Source organism: Bison bison, unplaced genomic scaffold (assembly GCF_000754665.1).
Source record: "Bison bison bison isolate TAMUID 2011002044 unplaced genomic scaffold, Bison_UMD1.0 scf7180017864483, whole genome shotgun sequence".
In the NCBI taxonomy this organism is placed as follows: domain Eukaryota; kingdom Metazoa; phylum Chordata; class Mammalia; order Artiodactyla; family Bovidae; genus Bison; species Bison bison.
The window spans coordinates 453,410-481,012 of record NW_011495043.1 but is presented as its reverse complement, the minus strand read 5'-3'; the positions used below and the strand labels follow the sequence as shown (position 1 = coordinate 481,012).

Sequence of the window (27,603 nt, the reverse complement as noted above, 5' to 3'; positions counted from 1 at the left end):
TTTATCAAGAGGCTCTTCAGTTCTTCTTCACTTTCTGCCATAAGGGTGGTGTCATCTGCATATCTGAGGTTATTGAGATTTCTCCCAGCAATCTTGATTCCAGCTTGTGCTTCTTCCAGCCCAGTGTTTCTCTTATGTACTCTGCATATAAGTTAAGTAAGCAGGGTGACAATATACAGCCTTGACGTACTCCTTTTCCTATATGGAACCAGTCTGTTGTTCCATGTCCAGTTCTAACTGTTGCTTCCTGACCTGCATATAGGTTTCTCAAGAGGCAGGTCAGGTGGTCTGGTATTCCCATCTCTTTCAGAATTTTCCACAGTTTATTGTGATCCACACAGTTAAAGGCGTTGGCATAGTCAATAAAGCAGAAAGAGATGTTTTTCTGGAACACTCTTGCTTTTTCCATGATCCAGCAGATGTTGTCAATTTGATCTCTGGTTCCTCTGCCTTTTCTAAATCCAGCTTGAACATCTGGAGGTTCATGGTTCATGTGTTGCTGAAGCCTGGCTTAGAGAATTTTGAGCATTACTTTACCAGTGTGTAAGATGAGTGCAACATGTTAAGATACATAACAACTAATAACCTGCTGAAAGCTTACTGTGTGTTAGGCATTGTTCTGAAAGCCCATTTATTTCTCGTAACCAAATATAAAGTAGACACTAGTAATATTCCTATTTTCAGCTTAAAATGCTTAAGAACAGGTTGATACCTGTACAAAGGACAGGTAGCAGCATCCAGATTCTCACCTAGGCAGTTAACAGAGCCCACAACACTATAATGTCTTTTCAGATTTTCAAAATGAACCCTCTGAAAAAATGGTTCAAGTTTCTCTTGTACCTTTATATAACCCCTGCTATACCATGTATGAGGGGCCATGTATGGCTCAGTTTGAGAAGCATGGAGCTAAAAGATCACTTAATAAAAATAAATAAAGGCAGCTATTAGGAAAGAAGTCACAAATAGATGATATGTAGATATAATTATAAATAACTTGGAACAATAAAGGAATACCCTGAGTAGGGATAGGAAGCACCTTATAAAGACACTTGAAGGTAGAAAAAAAAAAATTGCTAATGAATAAGGGATCTGGTTTGAGAACTCAAATCCTACCCAAAAAAGCAGGGTTTCCCAGAATAGGCCACTGATTATTTCTCTTTACTAATCACCTTCAGACAGCTGGAACAACCATGATCACTTTCCTTAAGCATACCTACATACATATGGAATTTCCGAACACTTGTATGGCTGTGTACCCTTGTGTTATCTGCGTGCGTGCACTGTAGTGGGGTGGCTGTTGTTCTCCCACCTCTTATCTCGTTTTTCTAGTTACCATGGAACGAGTGTTGACCTAGACTTATATATCATCCAATCAAATCAAAGGACTGTCCCTTCCTACACAGTGCATCTCTTGCATTGTTAATTTAGGCATGTGTAATGCTTTGCCATTTGCACAGCACTAAATGAGGTGACCCAAATCACACTGGTGTTTAAGTTAGGATCTTTTCTGAAGTCTTAATTTGTGTGGTGTGGGTAATAAAGAGAAAAGAAATGTGGCTGCTTCCTGCAGTGAAATTGATCTTTCTAAAGCTCCTGAAACACTGTTTCAGAGTAGAAAAAAGAAGTTGAGCCAAGTACTAGAATCATAGGAAAATATTTTTCTCAAATTGAGAGAACATGCATCAATAAGTTGGTAACCAAAGTGCATTATTTTTAACTTACCATTTAACATTTGAAATATGTACTACAATAAAATTTAAAAATGAGAATTTCTTTATAATTTCTTATATGCCCTCTGTTGTAGAATGAGAGGGAAGGAGGAAGTTAGTGAAACTCGGCCTCTGTTCACCAGTGCCTAATAGAAACCTTGAGACAGAGTTTTGGGTGCAGCTTTTATCGCTTTGCCAGGCAAAGGAGGCCACAGTGGACCAGTTCCATGACAACCATGTGACCCGCCCTGGAAGGTTAGTGAGTTTTATAGTGTTCAAGGAGCAGGGCTGATGAGCTCATGGACAGTTCTTCGATTGGTTGGCATCAGGGTGAGGTTTCAAGTATCATTAGCCTTCTGATTTCAGCTAGTCTAGGATCTGTGTTCTTGTGGTCAGCAGTTTTCATCTGAAGTGTGGTCCTTCCTGTATAAACAACTACAACTTAGCAATGTTTCTCAGGCCTTTATCTCTGTCTTTCAGAAAACTGAGAGTTGGTGACTGTGTTATATGGCCAGATTATAGTCTAACTTGTTAGCAGTTCCCTAGCCCAACAGTTAGTCTGTTTCTGCATCTTCACATTTTCCAGTCATTAACTCTTGAGTCAGCATTTTACTTCAAAAGACAAGGACACAGAGACGTTAATCGGGACCCTGCTCATCTCAGCACCAAGTCTATCGCTACCCCCTGTAAAGGAAATAAATTATACCTGAGTCCTTAAACCACTATAAGAATCAGAGACAAAAATGAGTCCCAAATAGAAAAAACAAATTCAGGTTAGAAATTTCAGTTCAGAGTCTGTCAGCGTGAAGTAGATTCTTACTTTACTTGCTAAGAACAAATATTAAAGTAAAAATTGCTTACCAGTAGTAAGGTTACTGGCCAGATAGCCACATTTCCTTCCTTGAGTCATACCACCTGACTTTACCTAACTTCTGTAAAGAGCCAATAAGCACTTTTATCATTCACTGTATTCTGAGACTTTCTGGTGTCCTCTCCCATTCATAAATGTATGCTTTTTGTAACACTGGCAACTTGTGTAAGTGTGGAGAACAAATGCTCCGCTCATTCAAACCAGTTTTCACTGGGGATTAGGGGAGGAAAGGGTTGGCCTGTGTTCTGTATTTTGTTATAGTTACCAGAAGCTCTTACCAAACTAACATTGCTGCCAAAAATGACTTCTCCTTCTCCATTATCGATAACAAAAAACGCCTATGGTATTGACCTTTTCTTATAATCATTTTTATGATACTTTAATACTTTCCAGTTATATTTATGGTCCTATTATATTGAAAAGAAGTAGCTTTGACTTTGAACCTAAAATAGAAATACAAATAAAAAAACTTATGAGATGAAAATTAGCTTCTTGGAACTTCTCATTCCTTCGTCATTTTTTCAGCAGTACTTCCCTCCAAACCACAGCACCTTTCTACTTAACAAGATTTAATAAAACTGCTAATCATAACAAAAATTGAGGGTGTTAGATACTCTTTTCAAAAAGAACTAAAAATTAATTTAAATTTTAAAATTTGCGCTTTAACATTTATTCATCTGCTAATTGGAAATGCCTTTTTTTTTTTTTAATGTTGACTTGCTTTGTTGACATTGAGATCATGTTAAAGTAACTCAGTAATTACTTGACATCAGACCATTTAAAGAATTTTTTTTTCTTTTGGAGAAAAGAATGGCCTACTCCTCATAGATTCTTCCCATTCTTAAGACTAACCACCTTTTTAAGTTGGAATAAATCTCAAGATTGGAAGAGACTCTGCTGCTGCTGCTGCTAAGTCACTTCAGTCGTATCCGACTCTGTGCAACCTCATAGACGGCAGCCCACCAGGCTCCCCCTTCCCTTGGATTCCCCAGACAAGAACACTGGAGTGGGTTACCATTTCCTCCTCCAATGCATGAAAGTGAGAAGTGAAAGTGGAGTTGCTCAGTCGTGTCCGACTCTTCTCGACCCCATGGACTGCAGCCCACCAGGCTCCTCCGTCCATGGGATTTTCCAGGCAAGAGTGCTGGAGTGGGTTGCCATTGCCTTCTCCGGAAGAGACTCTGAACATCGTCTAGAACTCTGCAGCAGACGTTATCCTGTCCACTTACCCATCCATCGATTGGACCCTATCAAATGTGAATCCATCCTATTGGGTACCTTCTGAGAAACAAGCTACCTCCTGAGGTAGTACATTCCATTTGTGAAGAGTTTTGCCTACTAGCAAGTTATTTCCTACATTAAGCTGAACTTTTTTACAAGTATTAATGAAAATAACATATCCATATGGTAAAAGAAATTTAACACCAAAAAGGGAAGGTACAATAAAAATGTCTCTTTTTGACCCCTGACCTCTCACTTTGCCCAGCCATCCCACCATTTAATTATCTGAGGAAATCTCCATTATCAGTTCTTTATCCTCCTTCTGTTTATAATTATAGTCTTTGTCTCACACTCACTTTTTTTATGAAAGTTTTTTATGAAACTTTCATAAGTTCTTTTATGAAAGAAAATATATGTATTTATATATATATATACACACACACACACACATATATGAGTATATATAAATACATAACATGAGGAATTGTATATATCCTCTGCTGCTGCTGCTAAGTTGCATCAGTCATGTCCAATTCTGTGCGACCCCATAGACAGCAGCCCACCAGGCTCCCGCATCCCTGGGATTCTCCAGGCAAGAACACTGGAGTGGGTTGCCATTTCCTTCTCCAGTGCATGAAAGTGAAAAGTGAAAGTGAAGTTGCTCAGTCGTGTTCAACTCTTCGGGACCCCATGGACTGTAGTCTCCCAGGCTCCTGTGTCCATGGGATTTTCCAGGCAAGAGTACTGGAGTCGGTTGCCATTGCCTTCTCCGATATATCCTCTACAGTATGTATAACATAAACATACTGTGTGGGGCTATATGATACACAATTTTGGTTAACATTTCTTAAGACCATTTTATTTCCGCATGTACAAATATTTTATTCTTTTGCTTTAAAAAATTTTAGTCATTATTTTAACATTTATTGAGATAAAGTTTGTCATTTACAGGGTACAAATCAGTGATTTTTAGTATAGTCACATGTGTGCAACCATCACCACAACCAATATTAGAACATTTTCATCACTTCAGAAAGAAACTCAGTACCCTTTATCTGTCACCTCTTATCCCATTACCCCCACCCTCAGCCATAAGTAGTCACTAATCTGCTTCCTGTCTGCAGATTTACATATTCTGGACACTTCATATGAGTGGAATTCCATAATATGTAGTCTTTTGTGACTAGGTTTTTTCACTTAGGATAATGTTTTAAAAGCTCATCCAAGTTGTAACATGTGTTAGTACTTCATTCCTTTTGATGACTGAATAATATTCCATTGCATGTATATATGGCATCTTCTTTATTCATTCATCAGTTAATGGACATTTAGATTGTTTCTAACTTTTGCCTATTGTAAATAATGCTGTGATGAACATTTGTGTACAAGTTTATGTGGACATATGTATACACATAAGTGTAAGTATACACACATAAGTAGAATTGCTGGGTGCTACGGTGGATCTGCGTTTAGCCATTCGAGTAAGGAGCTGCCACACTGTTTTCCAACGTGGCTGCATCATTTTGTATTCCCCCCAGCAATCTTTGAGGGTTTTGATTTCTCCACATCTTCCACCACAGTTGCTATGTTCTTTGATTCTTACCATCCCAGTAGCTGTAAAGTGGTATCTTACTTTGATTTACATTTTTCTGATGACCAATGATGTCGAGCCATTTGTGTATTTTCTTTGGAGAAATGCCAGTTTATATCCTTTGCCGATTTTTTAATTAGGTCATTTGTTTTTATTACTGAGTTGTATGAGTTTGTATATTCTGGTTATAAGTCCCTTGTGTGATTTGCAACTGTTTTCTCCCATTCTGTGAGTTATCCTTTCACTTTCTTGGTAAGTGTCCTTGAAGCACAAGTTTTTAATTTTGCTGAAGTCTGACATCGCTTTCCTTTCATTATTCCTATCTTTGGTGTCATATCTAAGAATAAGAATCAATGGATAAATCCATGGTGATCAGGATTTACTCCTGAGAGTTTTAGCGTTTAAATTTTTGTCTCATCTATTTTGAGTTAACGTCTATATAAGGCTATGAGATAAGTGTCCAAATTTCATTCTTTTTCATGTGGCAATCCAAATGTCCCAGCACCATTTAGGTTTGTTGTTATTGTTGAAAAATTTTCTCTTATGCCATCAGTTTCCTTTTTTTTTTTCTTTTTTATGTTGGAGTGGAGTGAACAATGTTGTCAATTTCAGGTGTACAGCAAAGTGATTCAGCTATTCATATACTTGTATCTATTCTTTTTCAAACTCTTTTCCCATTTAGGTTATTACAGAACACTGAAGCAGGGTTCCCTGTGCTATACAGTAGGTGCTTGTCGGTTATCTGTTCCCGGCACCATTTGTTGAAAAGACCTTTCTCACTGAATGGCCTTGGGACCTTTGTAGAAAGTCAGTTGACCATAAGCAGATGGGTTTATTTCTGTGCTTTTTGTTTTTTTGTTTGTGTGCTTGTCTGTATGTTTGTCCTTAGGCCGTTACTACACTGCCTTGATTGTTGTTACTTTATAGTAAGTTTTGAAGTTGCGGTGTGTACATTCTACTTTGTTCTTTTTTGAGGTTGGTTATTTGAGGTCTCCTGCTATTCCATATATATTTTATTATTTATTTATTTATTTTTATTTTTTTTAATTTTACTTTATTTTTAAACTTTACAAAATTGTATTAGTTTTGCCAAATATCAGAATGAATCCGCCACAGGTATACATGTGTTCCCCATCCTGAACCCTCCACCCTCCATATATATTTTAGAATCAACTTGTCAGTTTCTACAAGCTGGGATTCTATAGGGATTACACCAAAATATTTTTCTAAATATACTTGTTTTTTTGTTTTTTTTTTTTTTTAAATAAGCAAACCAAAAGGATTTATAATGAAAAGTTCTCCACACCAGAGACAACCAGTAACTATTCACAGTTCATTTTGTATTCTTCTAGAAATTGAAATTGTATATGAAGCATACATATATTTATACATTTTCAATACAAGTGAAACATAGTTTACTTTCTGTTTTTATAAGAGCTTTTGTTTTTGTCTCTTTGAGAGTATTCCAAGTCAGGAATTGCAGATCTGCTTCTTTTAAAAATGACTACATCATATTTTGTACCATAATCTCTAATCACTCCTTTTTTGATAAATCTTAGGGTCTTGTTTTTACAAACTGCTTCAATAAAAATGTTATGCATGAAAATTTTAACCACACCCAGGTATGTTGGCAGAAGAGATTACCAGGAGTAGGAAACTGCTGTGTCAAAGGATATTGTATTTTTTAAATTTTGATACATGTATCATTTAGGCTTGGTTATGCTGCTATTAACAAACTGTGTCTTTAAACAACAAAGGTTTATTTCTAGCTCACTTGACAAATAGATTAGCTGGTGGGCTCTGTTCTACATCACCCTCACTCAGGTACCCAGGTTAAGGGAAGCTCCATCTCTGTGCTTCCATGATTGTTCAGGCAAGACAGAGGGCATACAGCAAATTAACTCTGACTCCTTGATTTTCTGCCCCGACACGTGTTACTGTTTAGAAAGAACAAGTCCACATACCACCCCTAATTCAGAGAGGATGAGGAGGCGCATATCTGCTATATACCTGGAAAGCAGAGAGCCAGAAGTATTTGATGAAGAACACGGATGACTGCCTCAGTACATGCTGCTGCTGCTGCTGCTGCTAAGTCGCTTCAGTCGTGTCTGACTCTGTGCGACCCCATAGACGGCAGCCCACCAGGCTCCCCCGTCCCTGGGATTCTCCAGGCAAGAACGCTGGAGTGGGTTGCCATTTCCTTCTCCAATGCATGAAAGTGAAAAGTGAAAGTGAAGTCGCTCAGTCGTGTCCAACTCTTAGCGACCCCATGGACTGCAGCCTACCAGGCTCCTCCATCCATGGGATTTTCCAGGCAAAAGTACTGGAGTGGGGTGCCATTGCCTTCTCCAGTACATGCTACCAATTTTAATTTTGAGTCTCTCTCTCTAAAGAGATTCTACTAGTTTATAGAGATTCTACATGTTTATTTATCAACCACCAGAGGGAGTTGTAAGCTTAAAACTTTACTAAAACTTAACTTTGACTGAAAGAAGATTTTAAAAGTACTGAGTATATTTTTCTGTTATTCCTCCTCCTTTTTTGTCTATTTAAAAAGGCAGGTTAGATAGTTTGGAAAAAAAGAAATCACTATATGGAGCATTAAGTATATCCCTTATTTCCTTGGTAGAATTAACATATCAAAGAGCCACCTTTCTGTAGTGTCAGCAACCTAAAAAGTCTTTAGGTCTTTAGGTTGCTTATGCTTAAGCATGCTGTGCTTAAGATTCCATGGGATGGGGAGAGGTTGCCTATTCTATTCAGAGACTTGTAATTAAGCCCCCTTTTCTGGTCCATCCCTCACTTCTGCCTTCTGTTATTTACTTGCATTCTCCAGGAGCCTCTTTTAGGTTTCTGCATGGCAAATTATCTGCCTCTTTGCAGTACCCTCCTTGTCTATGAGACTGTAGCTTTCTCCGTCCTCCATTAGTCTATTCCATTTCATCTACATTCAGTCTTCCAGGAACTTGTTGAAATCTCTTGCCACTAATTACCTTCTTCCTATTGTTTACCTTTGTTGGATTCTATCCATTTTATTCCTCTGTTATTTTCATGAGGTTTCAAAAGGCAGAATATTGTGGCTCAGCTGGTGAAGAATCCACACCTGCAATGTGGAAGACCTGGGTTTGATCCCTGGGTTGGGGAGATCCCCTGGAGAAGGGAAGGGCTACCTACTCCAGTATTCTGGCCTGGAGAATTCCATGGACTGTATAGTCCATGGGGTCACAAAGAGTCAGACACAACAAGTTTCATTTTCACTTTCCTTTCAGTCACCTTTAACTGGAAATCCTCTCTAATATAATTGATTCTTTGTATTTGACTTTTAAAGTCCATATTAGTCTAAATGTAAATAATTGACAGGAAAGGATTTTTTCCTTAGCTTACCCACTGGAGTCTGTTTAACAGATCACCCCTCTTTCTTTACAAGTACATATCACGACATTGTGCATGAACCCCATTCATCTGTAGGTGTGGTTGATATTATTTTGTTTATAGCAGTTTCGTTGTATGCCAAAACAAAGGGGAGAAAAAAACCAAAAAGCCAATCTAAGGGATTTCCTCAGATTCCTGTTCACAGTCTTTTCTGTAACAGAGGTGAAATGTTCTAGTCTTAGCCCATAACTGCAGCCGTCACTTTGTCACCCTTTCTGTTTCCAAGCTGTCTGTTTCTTTTGGATGCTGGAAGTATAATTGTCATATTTTTTCTCCCCAAACAGTCAATACCCAACTCCTTCATTTAGGAGAGACTGATCAAAGCAAAAGTGTCTTTATAAGTAAGCGTTATAATCATTCTTCTTTATTATGAATATTATTAATAATGTTTCTTAATGAACCTGTATTGTGTAATATTTTGTACAGTGAAGATTAAAATTGTAGACAAAACCACAACTGGAGAAAAAGTTTAGCTTTAGATGAATTTTCAGTGATTTTTAGAAATTTACCTTGACACTACTTTGTAATTCATCTTTCTCAGACTCCTATCTAAAACTCCCAAGCCACAATTGAAAAGTGAACTAGACACATAAAAATCCAGGCACCTACTAGAGAAATTGAGATCATGTCTCTCTTATACTATTTCCAGAGCATTTTTTAGTTTGTTTGTAATTAACAGACATACTTAAAAGATCCTGAATAGTCTGCAGATTGTTATTTCTAATATAGTCATAACTCTGCTCCACAACTTTGTTTTCATTGAAAAGAAATATCTCTTAGATAAGTTCTAAGACAGTGGGTTTACTTTACAGTTTCAGCCTGTCATAGGTGATATCTCACCTTTATTCTCAAAGGTAAGCCATATCTTCAGCCATTGCAAAAACTCCTTTGTGAATTCCCAAAGATGTAGTATTTTTTCTGTTTAAGAAACATTCTGAAGTATTTACTCTGTAACTTTAAAACATCCCCATAATAATACCTTCAGTAACTATGACTCCTTCATCTCTCTTACTATATCTTTTTCTTAATCAGTTTTTTATCTCCTACTAATATTGACCTTCCAATACCAAAAAAAGCCAGTGCCAAAGAATGTTCAACCTACTGTACAATTGCATTCATCTCACACACTAGCAAAGTAATGCTCAAAATTCTCTAAGCCAGGCTTCAGCAGTACATGAACCGTTAACTTTCAGATGTTCAAGCTGGATTTAGAAAAGGCAGAGGAACCAGAGATCAAATTGCCAACATCCACTGGATCATAGACAAAACAAGAGAGTTCCAGAAGAACACCTACTTTGCTTTATTGACTACGCCAAAGCCTTTGTATGGATCACAGTAAACTGTGGAAAATTCTGAAAGAGATGGGAATACCAGACCACCTGACCTCTCTTCTGAGACTGCAGGTCAAGAATAAGTAGTTAAAACTGTACATGGAGCAACAGACTGATTCCAAATAGGAAAAGGAGTATGTCAAGGCTGTATATTGTCACCCTGCTTATTTAACTTATATGCAGAGTACATCATGAGAAATGCTGGACTGGATGAAACATAGCTGGAATCAAGACTGCTCGAAGAAATATCAGTAACCTCAGATACACAGATAACACCACACTTACGGCAGAAAGCAAAGAACTAAAGAGCCTCTTAGTGAAAGTGAAAGAGGAGAGTGAAAAAGCTTAAAAGCTTAAAGCTCAACATTCAGAAAACTAAGATCATGGCATCTGGTCCCATCACTTCATGGTAAGTAGATGGAGAAACAGTGGAAACAGTGACAGACTTTATTTTGGGGGGCTCCAAAATCACTGCAGAAGGTGACTGCAGCCATGAAATTAACGACACTTGCTCTTTGGAAGAACAGTTATGACCAACCTAGACAGCATATTAAAAAGCAGAGACATTACTTTGCCAACAAATGTCCGTCTAGTCAAAGCTAGATGGTAGTCATGTATGGATGTGAGAGCTGGACTGTAAAGAAAGCTGAGCGCCGAAAAATTGATGCTTGTGAATTGTAGTGCTGGAGAAGACTCTTGAGAGTGCCTTGTACTGCAAGGAGATCCAACCAGTCCATCCTAAAGGAAATCAGTCCTGAATATTCATTGGAAGGACTGATGCTGAAGAGGAAACTCCAGTTCTTTGGCCCCCTGATGCGAAGAACTGACTCATTTGAAAAGACCCTGATGCTGGGAAAGATTGAAGGCAGTAGAAGGGGACAACAGAGGATGAGATGGTTGGATGGCATCACCAACTCAATGGACAAGAGTTGAGTAAACTCCGGGAGTCGGTGATGGACAGGGAGGCCTGGCATGCTGCAGTCCATGGGGTCGCAGAATCGGACACAACTGAGCAACTGAACTGAACTGAACTTCTCTAGCTCAGCTTTTTTCCTGAAATGAGTATTATTACACTGGCTTTATTTCAGTGTTGTATTTGCCTAGTATATCAGTTTTAAAGTCTCTCTATCCGCCTTCAAGATTTCCTCTGTGTCTTTGTTTTTTAAGCAGTCTTATTATATGTCTAGGTTTGGTTTTGTTTTGATATTACTTGGAGATCCCTGGGCTTCTTGGATCTGTGATTTATTGTCTTTCATTAATTTTGGAAACCATTTAGCCATTATCCTCAAATACGCCTTACTGTTTTTCCATTTGTTTCACCAGTTACATGTATATTATAGACACATATTGCCTGTCACCTCTTGGATGCTTTGTTCTTCTTCCCTCTTTTTCTTTGTGTTCAATTGAAGTAATCTCTGTCTTCAGGTTCACTGATTCTTCTGTATCCAGCGTGCCGGTAAGCATGTTGAAAGAATTCTTTATCTCTGATACCATATTTTATTTCCAATATTTGACTCTTCTTTAATAATTTCCATCTCTCCTCTCAGATTGTCCATCAATTCCTACATGTTCATCTTTTTACCTGACTCTTTCAACACGTTGTGTGTATGTTCTGTCACTCGGTCGTGTCCATTTCTTTGGGACCTGCCAGGCTCCTCTGTCCAGGGGATTTTCCTCGGGCAAGAATACTGGAGTGGGTTGCCATTTCCTTCTCCAGGAGATCTTCCTGACCCAGGAGTCAAACCCAAGTCTCTGGCATCTCCTGTTAGCAGACGGATTCTTTACCACTGTACCACCTAGGAAGCTTCAATCATAGTTATTTTGCAATTTCCTGCCTGCTACTTCCAGCATCTGGGTCATCTTTGAATATGGTTCCATTGACTGCTTTCCCTCTTGGTGATTCGTTGAATTTTTCTCTCACTTTTCTGTGTGTTGTTACTTTTTTCTTTTATTATTATTGAATGCCAAAAAGTATATGTAAAAAAACAGAAGAGACTGAGACCTTTACATCCAGAAACCAGAATACCTTTTTTCCTGTCAGGATATTGTGTGAAGGGTTAAGTCAGTTTAGGCAGGAGTGGAGCTAGGTCTGGGTTTTGTTGTTGGCCTTTTTAGTTCCTTACAGTCTTCAAATATCTCTAGCAGTTGGCTGCTCTTACTTTGTATCTTTTAGAGTGCTGCCTAGAGTACTAAGTATTACTTTACTTTAGTCCTTTGATTTTCAACCTTTCTGAGCTGTGATGGGTCCCCATTTATTCATTCTTCACATGATCTGATAAACAGCCAAGTACTAAATGATGTGGAATTTTACAAGCCACGTGGTTTCAGTTGTAACAAAAACAGACATAGACAATAGGTAAACAAGTGAGCGTGGCTATATTCTAGTAAAACTTTGTTCACAAAACAGGCAGTGGCCAGATTGGGCCCTTTAGCCATAATTTGCTGACCCCTTTTTTAGAGCTTTGTTCTTGGGACACATACACCCGTATCTCCAAGCTCCAGCAGGGTAGGGATTTTTACCTTTCTTATTCGTTGATTTCCTGAGTGGCTACAACAATCCTGACATAGGCTGTCAATATATTAAAAGAATGGATTAGCAAATTACATTTTAAGTGTTTTTAGAAAACAGCAATGCAGCTGTAGATCTTTTATATCTAAACAGATTCATTTAATTAGATTACAGTTATGATTACTGATATATTTGGAATTATTTGTGTTCTAGTTCTTTCCACTTTCCTCCTTTCCTGCTAAGTTTAATCAATTCTATCCTTTTGTTCTTTTAGAAACTATATTTAGCTTGTATACTCTTCATCTTTATCCCTAGATATTAACATGTATATTTGGTTTAGCAACACTTGAGAATATTCTTTTCATTACTGTTCATGGGGTTCTCCATGGGGTTTTTCCAGTAGTCATATATGGATGTGAGAGTATAAAGAAAGCTGAGTGCCAAAGAATTGATGCTTTTTAACTGTGGTGTTGGAGACTCTTGAGAGTCCCTTGGACTGCAAGGAGATACAACCAGTCCATCCTAAAGGAGACCAGTCCTGGGTGTTCATTGGAAGGACTGATGCTGAAGCTGAAACTCCAATACTTTGGCCACCTGACGTGAAGAACTGACTCATTGGAAAAGACCCTTATACTGGGAAAAATTGAGGGCAGGAAGAGAAGGGGATGACAGAGGATGAGATGGTTGGATGGCATCACTGACTCAATGGACATGAGTTTGAGCAAGCTGTGGGAGTTGGTGATGGACAAGGAAGCCTGGCATGCTGCAGTCCATGGAGTTGCAAAGAGTCAGACACGACTGAGCAACTGAACTAAACTGAACTAAGAATATTCTTTATAAACACTTTTAAAGCCTTAGAATGCTTTTCATCTAATTTCCGTATTTCCAATTTCTTGTTATTCTTCTCTAATATTTTAGTTTTACTCTCTTTTGAACAGTCTTTGCCTCCCCACCCACTACCATGGTCTTTTTCCTTTAAGAGTTAGAACTTTTTTTTTCACGTTCATTATCTTGTTCCTTCCTCTTATATTAATGTCCTCCGTATCAAAAAAAACATCTTTAGTAGTTCTTTCTTTAGGAGCAGTCCATGGTTTGTAAAATCCTCCAACTTTATCTATTCATCCCTACTCCAGTAATTTGATTAAGTGAATTAGTTATTCCATTAGCTTCTGAAATATTATTTCATTTCTTCAGGTTTCTCTTCAAATTTTGCCATATCCTCTATTGTCTCCTTTTAGAACTCCTTTTTATATTTATTTAAGATCTTTTAACCCCTCTTTTTATGTGTCCCATCACTTTATCTGTGTGCATTTTGAGAATACTCTTAGATTTATCTCTTGGGTCACTAAATATGTCTTTGACTATGTGTAATCTACAGTTTAATGTATTTGGTTGACTGTTTCAATGGCTATTTTCCATTTCTAGAGGTTGTTTATGGTACTTCTCCAAAACTTATTCATGGTGTCTTATTTGTTATATTCTTCTATAATCATTATAATCATCTTAAACAGGTATTTCCATAGCTTCTTTGAAGTTGTTATATAACCAGGTTTTAGGGGGCTCCTCTCGGGCTGTTGATTCTCATGGTAGATGGTTTTCTTGTTCGGTCATACTTTTCTGCTGAGAGCTTCTCTTCATTGAGGATTTTTCCGTTTTGGATTCCATTGTAGGTGTCCCTCCATACTGGAAGTAGGTTGCCAGAGCAGTTTGCATTTGCTTCTGCTGGTTACTTCAAGGAAATCACCAGCCTAGAGCTAATTGTTAACAGTAATTCCTCACTCAGAGGTTCTCTCTTTGCCCTTACCGTATAAATCAGTTTCTCAGAAAATCTATTCTTATCCCTTCTTCTCATGTAATATTGAATAATATCACAAATGCATGTCTTATTTTCTAACTCAGTACAAATATAAATTATCACTTAATCGTTAGAACCACTAAATAAATGCGTTTTTTAAAGTTTTTTTTGTTTTGCATATTTAGGGAAAAGCTTTTAGGGAGATGATCTCCATTAATTTTTAAGAAATACTGCTTTTAAATAATCATTAATTTGAACAAATGTCTTACTGATGGCATTTGAGACTCATTGGTAGATCATCAGAGTTTAGAAATGAAGGAAAGTATGTTATATTCTTATAGTTTTCCTTTGCCTTGCTCTTCATTCTCACTTCATGCCTCTGTCTTTCTCCTCTTACTGTCCCACTCAGAAATTAACAATCCACTCCTCATCTTCTTTTAAGAGAATAAAATAAACCTTAATGCACAATTCTTATGTTTTGGAAATAGAGGCATAAAACTTTGCAATTCAAGTAAAATAAACCAAATTAATAAAAGGTCTGACAAAGCAAGCCTGGGGTGGTTATGGATATACAAAGAGACAGTGAGTTTTCTATCAGGAACACGTGTACCTCCAAAACACCTCCCTGCGTTTTTAGAATATATATTAAAATGAGAGATAAGATACCAAGAATCAGTCATGATTTTTAAAACTTTTAAATATGAGACATATTCCCCTAATACTCTTTTCTTCCAATAAATAAGAAAGGAGAATTACAGAGGGAGATACCTGTGAATTGTATTATACAACAATATATAATACAACAATTGTATTGTTGGGAAAAATTATCTACCATTTAAAGTTAATTTTAAAGCACTTGAGCCTAACTAGCTTCCCCACACCCCACACCCTAATTCAGATTCTATAATACACGGCTGGACTGAATGGCCTGAATATATATAGCCTTTTCCTTCTTTTTTAGCTTCTTGGAAATTTTAGTTTGATTGATGGTGACTATTTAGCATTAATCTAATCTGTTTAATCGACTTGACTTTTTTAATTGCTATTTTTCATTTTTAGAAATGAAAAATACATTTTCTCAAATCAGCTTGTTTTCTCGTGGTAGAGTCATCCCAAGCCTCCATTTAATAGTAAATTCAGTTATCTTCATCACCAGTACAATATCCTAAAAAGTCAAACTCGTTTTGTCCAGAAGTGGCAAAATCATATATACCAATTTTTATGGTTTACTAAGGTTTCCCAAGCAGTTCATCATTCATGTGACAAGATTGATTGCTTATTTTCTTTTTTAAAAAAATCTTAGGAAAATGTTTTCACAAAATATAATTGGAATATAAGAAAATGTATTTGGTTTATCTGAATGATTTTGTTTTTGATTTGCAGTTTGAGCAGTTTAATGTTAACATTCATGTGGATCGAAATCAATCACTTTTATTTATTGCATACATCCAAATGGATTTAACCTAACCCACATTCCCATTAAGTTGTTTATATGCTTAAATGATTCTCAAGTCAAAAATAAAATGATTCTCTAAAGTTAAAAATTCTGAAATTTTAAATATTTAGCACACAATACTTTGTTTTAGTGTTATCTTTGAGATTCTTCGGAGCCTCTTGTTTGTCACAGAAATAGTTATCTGTTTTGTTTTCCCAAGGTTGTTTAAAGGTTAATTGACTAAACTGGGTGGATCTTCATATATACTAATATGTATTGCAGCTCTTCTGGTACACCAGAAGGCCAGAATGGAACGGCTTCAAAGAGAACTTGAGATTCAAAAGAAAAAGCTGGATAAACTAAAATCTGAGGTCAATGAAATGGAAAATAATCTAACTCGAAGGCGTCTGAAAAGATCAAATTCCATATCCCAAATACCTTCAGTAAGTCTTTCTTTCTGTAACTGTTGTAACTGCTATGCTTGAACATGAGAATAGGCAACCTGTCATCAGTATAAAAGCTTGACCTACTTTTCTAGAAATGCTCTTAATTCACACTTGTTTTTCTGTCCTTACCTCCCCCTGCAAAACTTGACTCCTTCTTAACTAATAACACAAGAGTTTGATGTAGATCCTCACCTGGAATTATTTTTCAGCTCGAAGAAATGCAGCAGTTGAGAAGTTGTAATAGACAGCTCCAGATTGACATTGACTGCTTAACCAAAGAAATTGATCTTTTTCAAGCCCGAGGTAAAGTTCAATGCATATTCAGCTGAAATTCTTTGTGTTAATTTATCAGCTCTTCCTGTGGCTGAAAACAGACTTTCAATTGTAATCTTGTTTCAGATTTGATTTGGAGCCATATAGTGCTGCTGAGATTCTTACTTTCTCTTACTTGCCACTCTTCCCTCCAAAGCTGTACATTTGGTTGAGGAGTAATTTGATACGTTTAATAGCCTTCAAATCCCCTTTAGTCATACGTTAAGGGAAGACAGTGATTAGTATGTCTGGCTATATTGTCAAAAGTATTGCTGTTATGTATTAATATAATCTGTTACAGTGTTTATTAAGATTGTAATATATATACTCATATTCCTTTTTCCTGTTTCCTTTTTTTCCTTCTACCTTTGAAGAATTATGCTTTTAAGAACATGATGAAAAGGCATCCCCACTCTAATGGCACTTACTTAATTGATGACATAGAGAAGAAAATTAAAATACGACATACAATATTTTTAGGAAAATGATAGTTTATGGTATTTAAACTGTTATTGACCAGCAATGATTGCTTATTGTGGAGTAAAATAAGATTGGGGCATTTGGCACAGTACGTGAGTGAGTAAAAAGTGTTCCATAGACAACTAAAAAGAATGTTTATAACTTAAACCTAATTCTAAAGTTTGGAAATAATAGAAATAGATAAAATGAAAAAGACAGGAAAGGGAAGAAGCCAAAAAATAAGCCCATAGTCACACTTCTTAGTGTGTGCCAAAATCCATTAAACTGGAAGATGATTCATTTTATTTTCTTTTAGTAAGTAAGCTGTTTCTCTTGAAACAGTCATAGAAAATGCCATAATTTAACTTGGAGAGAAAAAATTGGTGCTAGTCCAGAAAATGTAATCTTTGAACTTGTTCCTTTTGTTTAAAATCTGAAGCATCATATTATATTAGTTCAGGTTTTTATACTTACTTGAGGCCAAGCTATTTAGTTGCTTAAGACCATGTTAAAATTATATTTTACATTGTCAAATTTTAAGTTATCTTGTCACATGCAACAGGGATCTGTTCTAATTCTTTTACTGTCTTGCATTAATCTAACTTCTTCCTCAGTTTACAGGTTGGACTTCTGTTATGGGTACTATCAATATATTACACCTATTTCAGCTGTCTTTGAAATCCTTTCCTGTAATTGGAGATTAGAGGTGTGAAATAAAAGAAAAGTGTTTTTTCTATTTAACTGATTTTTTTTAAGAAAGAAAATATTTGCTTTTTAAAAATCTTTTTAATTTTTTTGAGCTATAAACATTGATATACTTCTTTTTATATATTTCAGGACCACATTTCAATCCCAGTGCTATTCATAACTTTTATGACAATATTGGATTTGTAGGCCCTGTGCCACCAAAACCCAAAGGTTAGTGTATCCAGTAGGTGTGAAAACTGTTGTGTTTTGAAAAACAAGATTTTAGAAAATTTTATTCTTAGCAGCCTTCCACTGTAGAAGTACTTCCAACTTTGGCATTCTTGGATGGATTCACTAGGAAGATACTTATTTTCACTTAACATGCTGGGAATTGAGAGAGTTCAAAAATGTAATGTACTTAGCCCTTTAAAAGTAATATGCATGTCCTTAGGATTCATTGTATACTCCCAGAATAGCAAATCTTGGCAAAAAAAAAAAAATCACCAGGTATAAAAACTTGTATTCTTTGAAATTTTAGACAAACATTAAGGAAGACACCTTAGGAAAGTTTATTTTTCATTAAGTATTCTGTCCTATATAGTTTATGCATAGTTCTCTATAATCAGAATTCTCTGAATTCCAGATAAATGTTTTTTTTAATTATTACCTGTCATTTTTATGTCATTGATACAAATTACGTACACACCAAACTAAGAAATGTTGAAACATTTGTGTGGGTTTTTTACTCCAGGCATTAAAAAATATGTAGAAATGGGAACAATCTTTGGTTTGTTACAAGAATTTTCATATTCTCACTCAGTATCCTGTTCTCTCCACTCCTTAGTTTTTATTCAGTTATAATTCAATTAGGCCTAGCTGTATTTTTTGCTGGAATGTAATGAAGTCTTAGTACAGAGGAGCAAAAGTGAGATTGGGCATTTGACACAGTACGTAAGTAAGCAAATGTTCAGACATTGGATGTTAATTGAATAAAGGAATAAGGAAAGCAGTGGTATAGCCTAGCTCCTTAAAATAAGCAAAATGGATATTTTAGACTCTGAATGAGTTGCCTTAATCTTTTTATTCTCTTTCAAAAACTAAAAATTCTCATATAAAAAGATCCTGTTTTGTTTCCATGTAATTCAGTACTTACGTGTTATGGGTAAGAGGGAGATGGGGTATAAATGAAATAACGTTTGTCTTGACAGTTGTTGAGGCAGCATAAGGGCTGAGAGTTTATTTCACTGTTTTCACTACTTTTGTGTGTATTTGAAATTTTTCATGAAATTTTTCATGATAAAAAGTAAGGGAAAAAAAAACTTAAAAAGCTTTTCACAAAAGATAAGTGCTCGTGTACTGGATATTTTTAGAGAAATAAAGAATTAGTCATTTTTGCCTTAAGGCTAAAATAGGGAGTTACTTGTTTCACTTAGAGAGGTTTTACTTAGTTCTTAAAATCAGTTCTGCTTTGCAATGTGGATTTTTTAACAGCTAAAATAAAGTGTGGCCATCACAAGTCATCTCATACTGTGCACCCTAAATAACTTCCTCTTTTCTCGATTCTGGTGGTTACTTAGTTTCCAAATACCACTAATAATAAAGAGTCATAATTCGAAGGACCAGAAGATTTTGTGCAGTTGCAAGAAAACCATTGGAGATTTTTTTCATTTTGAAAAAAATTAGGTCCTCTATTTGATTACCTTAGATATTTAAATATTGAAGATAATCCTGGCACTTAGTAATAGAATGACGTGTTAATACAGATTGATTAGCCCTCCTAAAAAACCTTTGTAGTTAACAAAAAGGATAGACAAGGTTTTACTAAAAATGTGCCAGATTGGAATGTTTTCTAACCTTAGTAAGACCAAAATTCTAATAAGTAGACTGGATTATCCCCAGATTAAAACAGTTGTTCTAGAAAATTGTGCAATAATTGTAGATGGTAAAAAGTCGAACTTTTTTAAACTGTTCATTTTTGAGTTTTAGGTGGATGCTAATTCGTATTGTTAGACCCTTGATTTTTAAAATATTTTTACCTAGATAAACCTTAAATAGATAATTTTTTAATATGTATTTATTTGTTTGGCTGTGCTAGGTCTTAGCTGTGGCATGTGGGATCTAGTTCCCTGACCAGGGAGTGAACCTGGGCCCCCTGCATTGAGAGTGCAGAGTCTTAGCCACTGGATCACCAGCAAAGTTCCCTAGATATTTGTTTTAAAGCTATTCAACTTAAAGAAAATTACTATATAAATAATACTTTCATGGTGCTCATGCATGTGCCAAAATCATGGTGATGCCTAAAAATTCCCATGCCTAAAGTGGGAATTTTGCAATAAAATGTTAACCTTAAGACCAAACACTAAATAAAGTGCCACTAAACAAAGTACCATCACTTAATTATTTTGAATTTGTTACAGAAACTTGACTTCCTATATTTTTATCCACTGTATATCAGTTTGTCTTTTAAAATAGCAGAAAAGATATCATTTACTTACCAGCTCGGTGGAATAGGTAGAATTTGCAAATTAATATACATTTTTAATATAATTTGTAAACTACAAATCATAAACTGTGACTGGAAAGACCCAATAGTGCATGCTCAAACCTCCCCAAAATAATTTATAGGAATCCTACTTTATGCTTGATCCTATTTAAATCCTATTTTAAATTACAAAGATACCTCGCTCCCCCAAAAAAGTAGTTTTATAAATGTAATTTCATCTTTGACACAACCATGGAGGAATATATTTCTTATATTTAAGATACCTCTGTACAATCAAACATTTAGAACATTGACCTCATAAAACTGCAGTGATTGTTTTATAAGAAAGAAAGACTAGATATAGAGGAAACATGATTATCTAAGATCACAGAGCAAAGAAATTAGGAGTTAATAGCAGAACCATGAATAGAACTCCATTCTCATGACTCTGGAGCTGGTAGTCTTTCTAGTGTTCCATAACAAATACGTTTTCAAATAACATGAGAAATGAAGTCTGATAAAATTTTATACTAATTTGCTTCTCCAAGTCTGTTGTTGACATTTAGTTAAGTAAGATTTTAGAAATTAGTACGTATTGTTCAATTTTAGATTTTTAGCAGATGGAGAACATTTAATAAACACTTCCATTCATGATAGAAATCAGAAACATAACTACTACATCAGTGAGAAATGAAACTCAAACTTGAATGAGACGGAAATGCACTAGCGTACTGCATTGTAGTTGGATACCTTTTCACATTCTTAGGTGACATTATGGTAATCTTGGCTATTAGTGACCACATGAGTTGATTTCCCTTTTCTCCTGCTATAAATTGGGGGAAATGATGCTCTTTTCCCATCTGAGGAGACATTGAGGTGATTGAGTCATGTCCATGTTGCTATTCCCCAGCAGAGATGTGCTGGCCTGATAGATGCAGGTTGTGAGGATCAAGCATGTGGGTCAGTTTCAGCCAGATGCTTCATTTGATTAACAGGCTGTTTCATGCTGTGTGGTGCTAGTGCTTAACTGACGGAGCTATGAGGAAAGCCCCATAGTGTTTATAGTTGCTAGTAATTTGTGACTGAATTTGCTTCTAAAATAATTCTTTTGCTTCCTTGCAGATCAAAGGTCCACCATCAAAACACCAAAGACTCAAGACACAGAAGATGATGAAGGGGCTCAGTGGAGTTGTGCTGCCTGTACTTTTTTGAACCATCCAGCCTTAATCCGTTGCGAACAGTGTGAGATGCCAAGGCATTTGTGAGCCAGGAGGCCCTATATCTTCTCTAAATCCACATCTGAAATTCAAGAAACCAGTCTGTCATCAGGGGAAAAGTTTCACTGCTACATAGGATTTTGTAAAATTGAAGGTGTGACAAGATGGTGTTGTGCTAATGTTAAGTGTCAACCCACAGAGCTAATAATACCTCAGTCTAATGTCATGGGCAGTTGAAATTCATCACATGAAAGGTAATCTGCTGAAAGACTTGGTTGCCCACTGCCTAACCATGTACAGTGTTACCAGTAGCCCATCATGGATAATTCTCAACATATTAATACCTAGGTGTTCCCAGTACTTTTTTCCCTCATGTCACTACTGAATTTTGACAGGAGGAAGGAATAGAATGATGGCTTTTTTTTTTTTTTTAAGCTTTCGGTGAAACACTACAAACATGAAGAAAAGCAACAAGGTTTAACTATTTAAAAACTGTTTGCTGCTGTGTAGTGCCAGTGGAAAGGGGAAGAACTTCACGTATCTGTGGTACTCTTGGCCTTGTCTTTGTCTTCCCTGAAAACGTCTCCACTCTGTGAAGCCAGCATCTAGGGTCTAAAGATGAAAGGAGAGCAGCAGCATTGTCTGTACAAACATGGAGTGAAATACCCCAAAGCTTTTCCTACTGTACAGAGCTCTCAAGTTTGCTTTAAGTGATTTCTTTTCTTCCTTATTATTTTCTTATATTTCTATATGTATAGTGTAATAGTCTTGTTAACTAATTTTCTTTTTTCCTTTTAGTGATTAAGTACTATCATGTCCCTTTTTAAGCCTTACATGAGAGAAGCATTGCCTTCAAAATAAAAAAGCATTAATGAAATGAAACTATGCACAAAATAACTTTCCTCTACTTATTCTGTACTTGCCCTCATGAGTACCAATGTTCTGTGAAGACATACAGATGCTGCACAGTGAATTGCAGAAAATATTAGAAGACTTATGTCTATAGGTCACACTATATACTGCCTTTAGTGGTGGGTAACACAACATGGTGTTTTATCTTCCACAGGGAAGCTTAAAACAAAAGGTATTTTTAACCCACTGACAGCAACAAGGTTAAGCTTGCTTTATCTGCCTTGTGTCTCACAGAACTTCCACAGGAGATTACTATTGGGAAAGTACAGTTTCAAAACCAAGAGCCTTTTTTTGGAGAGAAATTTAAACGCTTTACTGTTGGGGCAGTCCATTTCTAAACCTGACTTGGTGGCAGTATCGTGTATATTTATAAAACAAGGCTAGTTGCATTTAGGACAACTGAAGAAAAGCTGGAAAAAAGAAAAACAAGCAAACTTGAACACTGAAGCAACCTCAAGCATCTCTTTATTTTGATGATATATTTTTATAAGGAAAATAAATATTCAGATGATCAGGAATGTATATAACGAAATGAAATCAAGGAAAAAATAACTATGCATTTAAAAAAAACAATTATGAAATTATATATCAGTGCTTAGAATGGGATTAAGGGAAGTGCTGAAATGTAGCAAAAGATGGGAGATAATGTAGACTGGCACCCACTGTAAATGTTTGCAAATGAATATTTTTTAAATAAGCAAGATAATTACACGTGATTCTATATGAATGTCAGAGCCTTAACTTCCAGGCTTTGCATCTTGTATATGAGAAGAACTATGACAATCCTAGTTAATTAGATGAGAAACCCAAAGCCCTTACATTTGATGCATTTTGTTTTAAAATAGGCCTTGTTTTTCAGCTTCATCTGCAGTTCTATGTGAAGATTGATAAATCAGTTTTTACTTGTTTTATTAATAAAACGTAATTTGGATATCTTGAGTTGATGGTTTTGTGATTTAGCTGGGTAAACTATCTTTGTAACAGATAAGTTATTTATAAAAATTAAAAAACTTATATTCTAACATGGATTTTGTGACTTGTTCTTAAAGTTTTGTGGGACAGGAGGTAAATTATACCCCAGCAGAACGTTTGATAGTTAATAGAAATCAGAGGAAACTCAACCTCCAGAGTCTCCTCCTGACATCATGGCATTCCGCGGCAGTTCTCAGATTATTCGTATCAATTTCCCCAGGCTTCTTTTTAACTAATGAAAGCAACCATGTTTCAGCTAAGCCAGAGAAATGAATATCCCTCTTTTCAAAGTTTATTATAGCTTTATTCTTTGATTTCTCGTGGAGTTCTGGTTTTTAAGTTTGCCCCATTGTTGAAGTGTGATTTCTTGGGCCGTTTAGCCTGAGTAAGCCGCTTAGTTCATATTTGCTCTTTCACACTGTGTGTATGTGCTGAAGATGGCAGTACTTCTCTGAAAGAGAACCTTTAAGAATTTTCAAAAACTTATGACTCAGTTTTTCTGAGCTTGAAAAAGAGCCAAGTAGCGCTTGCTGATCTCATTATGACATAACTAAGCCCTGCCATGGCTTCCCTGGTGGCTCAGACGGTAAAGAATTTACCTGCAACGCAGGAGGCCCGGGTTCGATCCTTGGGTCAGGAAGATCCCCTGGAGAAGGGAATGGCTACCCACTCCGGTATTCTTGCCTGGAGAATCCCATGGACAGAGGAACCTGGCAGGCTACAGTCCATGGGGGTCTCAAAAGAGTTGCACAGGACTGAGCAGCTAACTTTGTCTGCCGTTGTTGGTCTTTTAAACCTAGTAGGACATACATATTCTTTGCCAGGGAACATGAGGTCTAGAGACCACCTTCAAGAATTATTGCAGTGAAACAGAATTACAGGTCCTATGAGCCTCAGATGGAAAAATGGACTTCACTTCTCATTGCTGATCATATGTGGGTGCTGACATTCTTTATTTTTAAAAGGTAGGTGGGCAGTTAGCAGCTCATGTAAACTGGCCCTCTCAGGAAAGCTTTTATTTTTAACAAAATATTGGCCAGTATCTACTATCATAGCTAGTACATTATACAAAGAAGATGCATATTGAGAATTTTTGTAGAAAAAAATATGAAAATTCATTTTTCTTTTAAATTTTCCATTTTTTTAAATGATCAAGAAGGATCAAGTTACAGCATAATGTTAATTGACTTTATACTGGAGAACTGAAATTGTGCATAAAGTCATATCTATGATAGCCCAAAACTGTATTAGCTCTTAGCTTTAAATTTGTAATTTAATCAAAGCATGTATAAATAGCAAAGTTAACTGACATTTCATCAGTTTCCTGTATCCCAATTTAATGTTGATAGGCAATTATAGTGAACAATGATAGTTTAAGAAATAAATGGTAAAAGATACAATAACCTGTGAGTAATTGAAGATGGCCATGCTGCCTTAGAAAATAAGTCTGCAGTGGCACCAAAGGCCATTCCAGATTTAATATATGCTTGCTAGGTATTAGTATAGTTTTACACATAATATTACAAAATACTTCCATTTCTCCATGACAAGTGAGCATGTTTTATTGTGGCTCTAGTTTTTAGAAGCTATAATTATATCCATTTTACTTGAAGATAAAGTGATTCAGGGTTGCGATTTCATTTTTGTTGTTTCCATCTGAAAATATAACTAGGCAAATGAGAGAAAAGACTTCCTCTAAAGAAAGCATAATTTTGTAGCTTTGTATTTGTTAAATTGGATTTCCCCCCTCAATATGTACTAGGCTGTTTGGTGTTTTTTGTTTTTCTTGTCTTTTTTTTTCCCAGGGAGTGTAGTTAATCATTAAAAATGCTTGGTTATACATTGTCTTCGCAACTATTAAGTTTTTTCTATGTTATAGATTCAAAAATAGCATTGCTGTGTTAACAGTATAATAGTTCGTTTATTTACTTAGTTATTTAAGAAGGGAAAGCAATTGCTTTCTTAATACTGCCACCTTGTTCCACAGCTAGACCTCCTCAAGTCTTAAAGATTTGGGACAGCTGCGAGCCAACTGGGCATCTCCCTGGATTTACTCTGTGATCCTGGGATAGTTACTTGCTTTTCACTCCTTATCTTGTTAAAGGAAGATTATATTAATGTTAAACGCTCCTCACAGGGGTGTTGAGGGGCTTAATGTGAGTCCACCAGAGCCAACCTCTTCTCTCACTAGGAACTGGATTATCCTAAAGCAGTGGGTTACGTTTCTGTATGAATGGGTTTTGAAACATTTTTCTCAACAGTATGAACGAACAGAATGGTAATTTGACTTATTTATTTCTTTGAGTTGGCCTCAGAACATCTCAATCTTTCAGAGTTTGGTATTTCAGTCACTGTGATTGAATTCTGTCCCTCTTTTAATGTCAAAAGATTTATTGGTTTGCAGACGTTTCAAGGCTGACCTGAAGATCAAGTCTGTTTATACATGTCCAGCCCTCTAAAGAATGTACTTTTTATGATGGAGAATAACAAATTATTTCTCCGGGAAAATAAATACTTTCTTCAAAGGACTTAGTCCAGTGTTTGCACATCTGCATATTTGTTTTAACCCTAGAATTGACCCAAAGTCCACTTCATTCTAGCTACACTAAACAGATCCCCTTCTTTACCCCCTTTCCCACCCCTTTTCTGAGGGTAGGAATACATCCTTCCTTTGATCGCAACTGCACTCAGCACTCCATACCTACAGGTTCTACATCTTCAGATTTAAGCAACCATAGATCAAAAATACTCAGGACAAAAGTTCCAGAAATCAGAACTTGAATTTATTGTGTGTCAGCAACTATTTATATTGTATGAGGTATTGTAAGAATCAGAGATGACTTCAGACATACCAAATACTATGCCTTTTTAAATAAGGGTCTTGAACATCCACAGATTTTGGTATTGGGTCAGGAGGATACCAAGAGACGACTTAAATAATAGAACCATTACAACTTACTGATCCACATTCCAAAAATGTTTATTGATCCTCATAGCACACTAAATAAATACTGCAGTATCTTCACTGGGGAAGTGTTTTCCAGAGATTTTAAAAAGGAAAAAACAACACTCCCACCTGAGAAACCACCAACTAGTTCCTAGTAGGCTCACGCCTTTCACACTGATCTAAGTGGTTCCGCGTCCAGCTTCCTCTTACCTTGCACACTGCAGCTAGAATAAAGAGAAAACGTCCTATCCATGTTCTCTTCAGAAATATCAACTATTTCCCATTGCTAACTGGGCTGACTTGAAAAATTGTGTAGTCTTATCAGGATGATTTTACTTTCCAATTGAATACGCTTTACAACTCAGCCGGCCTAACCACTTACTGTAATAGATCTTGCATTTCCCCCCGCCCCACTATGTAGTTTTGTCCATCCCATTTCCCCAGTCTTACTTAAGTTCAACCATTCAAGCATCAGGTCAAGAGTCAAGGCTAAGAGAACTTTCCAAACTACACCTTCTCGTAACACTTGTACAATTTTCTGCCCACATGGCGTTCTTTGCTGCTTTGACCTCTCCATTTACATACTGACAGTAGGTATTGTGACATACCCCCTTTGGGTCCACACAGTCAATGCTGCTCTGCATGAGAAGTCAGTAATTGATGGTGATAATGATCCTTGAGGACCAAGTGAAGTGAGAACGTTTCAACTCTCAACATGCATTTCTGGAAGACAATGGAGAAGTCGAGACCTCTGGATATTCTGGAACCTTCAGAAATTTGGCATTTGAAATTGAGTCTCCTGGTTCTGTTACCTCTGATTTCACTTTGGAGCTTTAATTTTGTCTTTTCTTAGATAAAGGTGTTTGCGTGACTTAAACATAACAAGGATCAATTTTTTTTGAACTAACTATTGAAGCAGAGAGGAACAAGGGAGAATGTTTTTCTGGGAAAATTGGTCTAGAAAAGACAAAAGTTGAATGTAAAATGTGTGATAACTGTCTTCCCCTTTCCCAAGAGAGGGATGGAAAGGCAGACTTTTAACTAAAGGAACAATACCAGAGAGCAGGGACTAGGTGTGGATTTGTGACTAGTGCGTGTATAACCAAGACACTACCTGTGTGATGGATGCCGTGAAATGTGTGCATTTTATGACGTGAATCAACTTCAAGTCAAAATTACTACCATTTTGAGTTTTTGTTTTCTGATTTTTTTAATTTATTTTTTTATTGAAGGATAATTGATTTACAGAATTTTGTTGTTTTTGTCAAACCTCAA

At 36.3% G+C, this 27,603-nt stretch overlaps 1 protein-coding gene across 4 annotated transcripts in view; it reads left to right on the top strand.

The window, feature by feature from the left end:
• Positions 1 to 23,428, top strand: part of TAB2 (TGF-beta activated kinase 1/MAP3K7 binding protein 2) — a 67,310-nt gene extending 43,882 nt beyond the window's left edge. For all 4 annotated transcript variants that reach the window (XM_010862549.1, XM_010862548.1, XM_010862550.1 and 1 more), the window contains 4 exons: positions 16,177 to 16,337; positions 16,550 to 16,643; positions 17,949 to 18,029; positions 21,403 to 23,428. In XM_010862549.1, coding sequence (XP_010860851.1) covers positions 16,177 to 16,337; positions 16,550 to 16,643; positions 17,949 to 18,029; positions 21,403 to 21,545 — 479 coding nt within the window. In that variant the 3' untranslated portion in view covers positions 21,546 to 23,428. The remainder of the gene's footprint in view (positions 1 to 16,176; positions 16,338 to 16,549; positions 16,644 to 17,948; positions 18,030 to 21,402) is intronic.
• Positions 23,429 to 27,603: the final 4,175 nt, after the last annotated feature.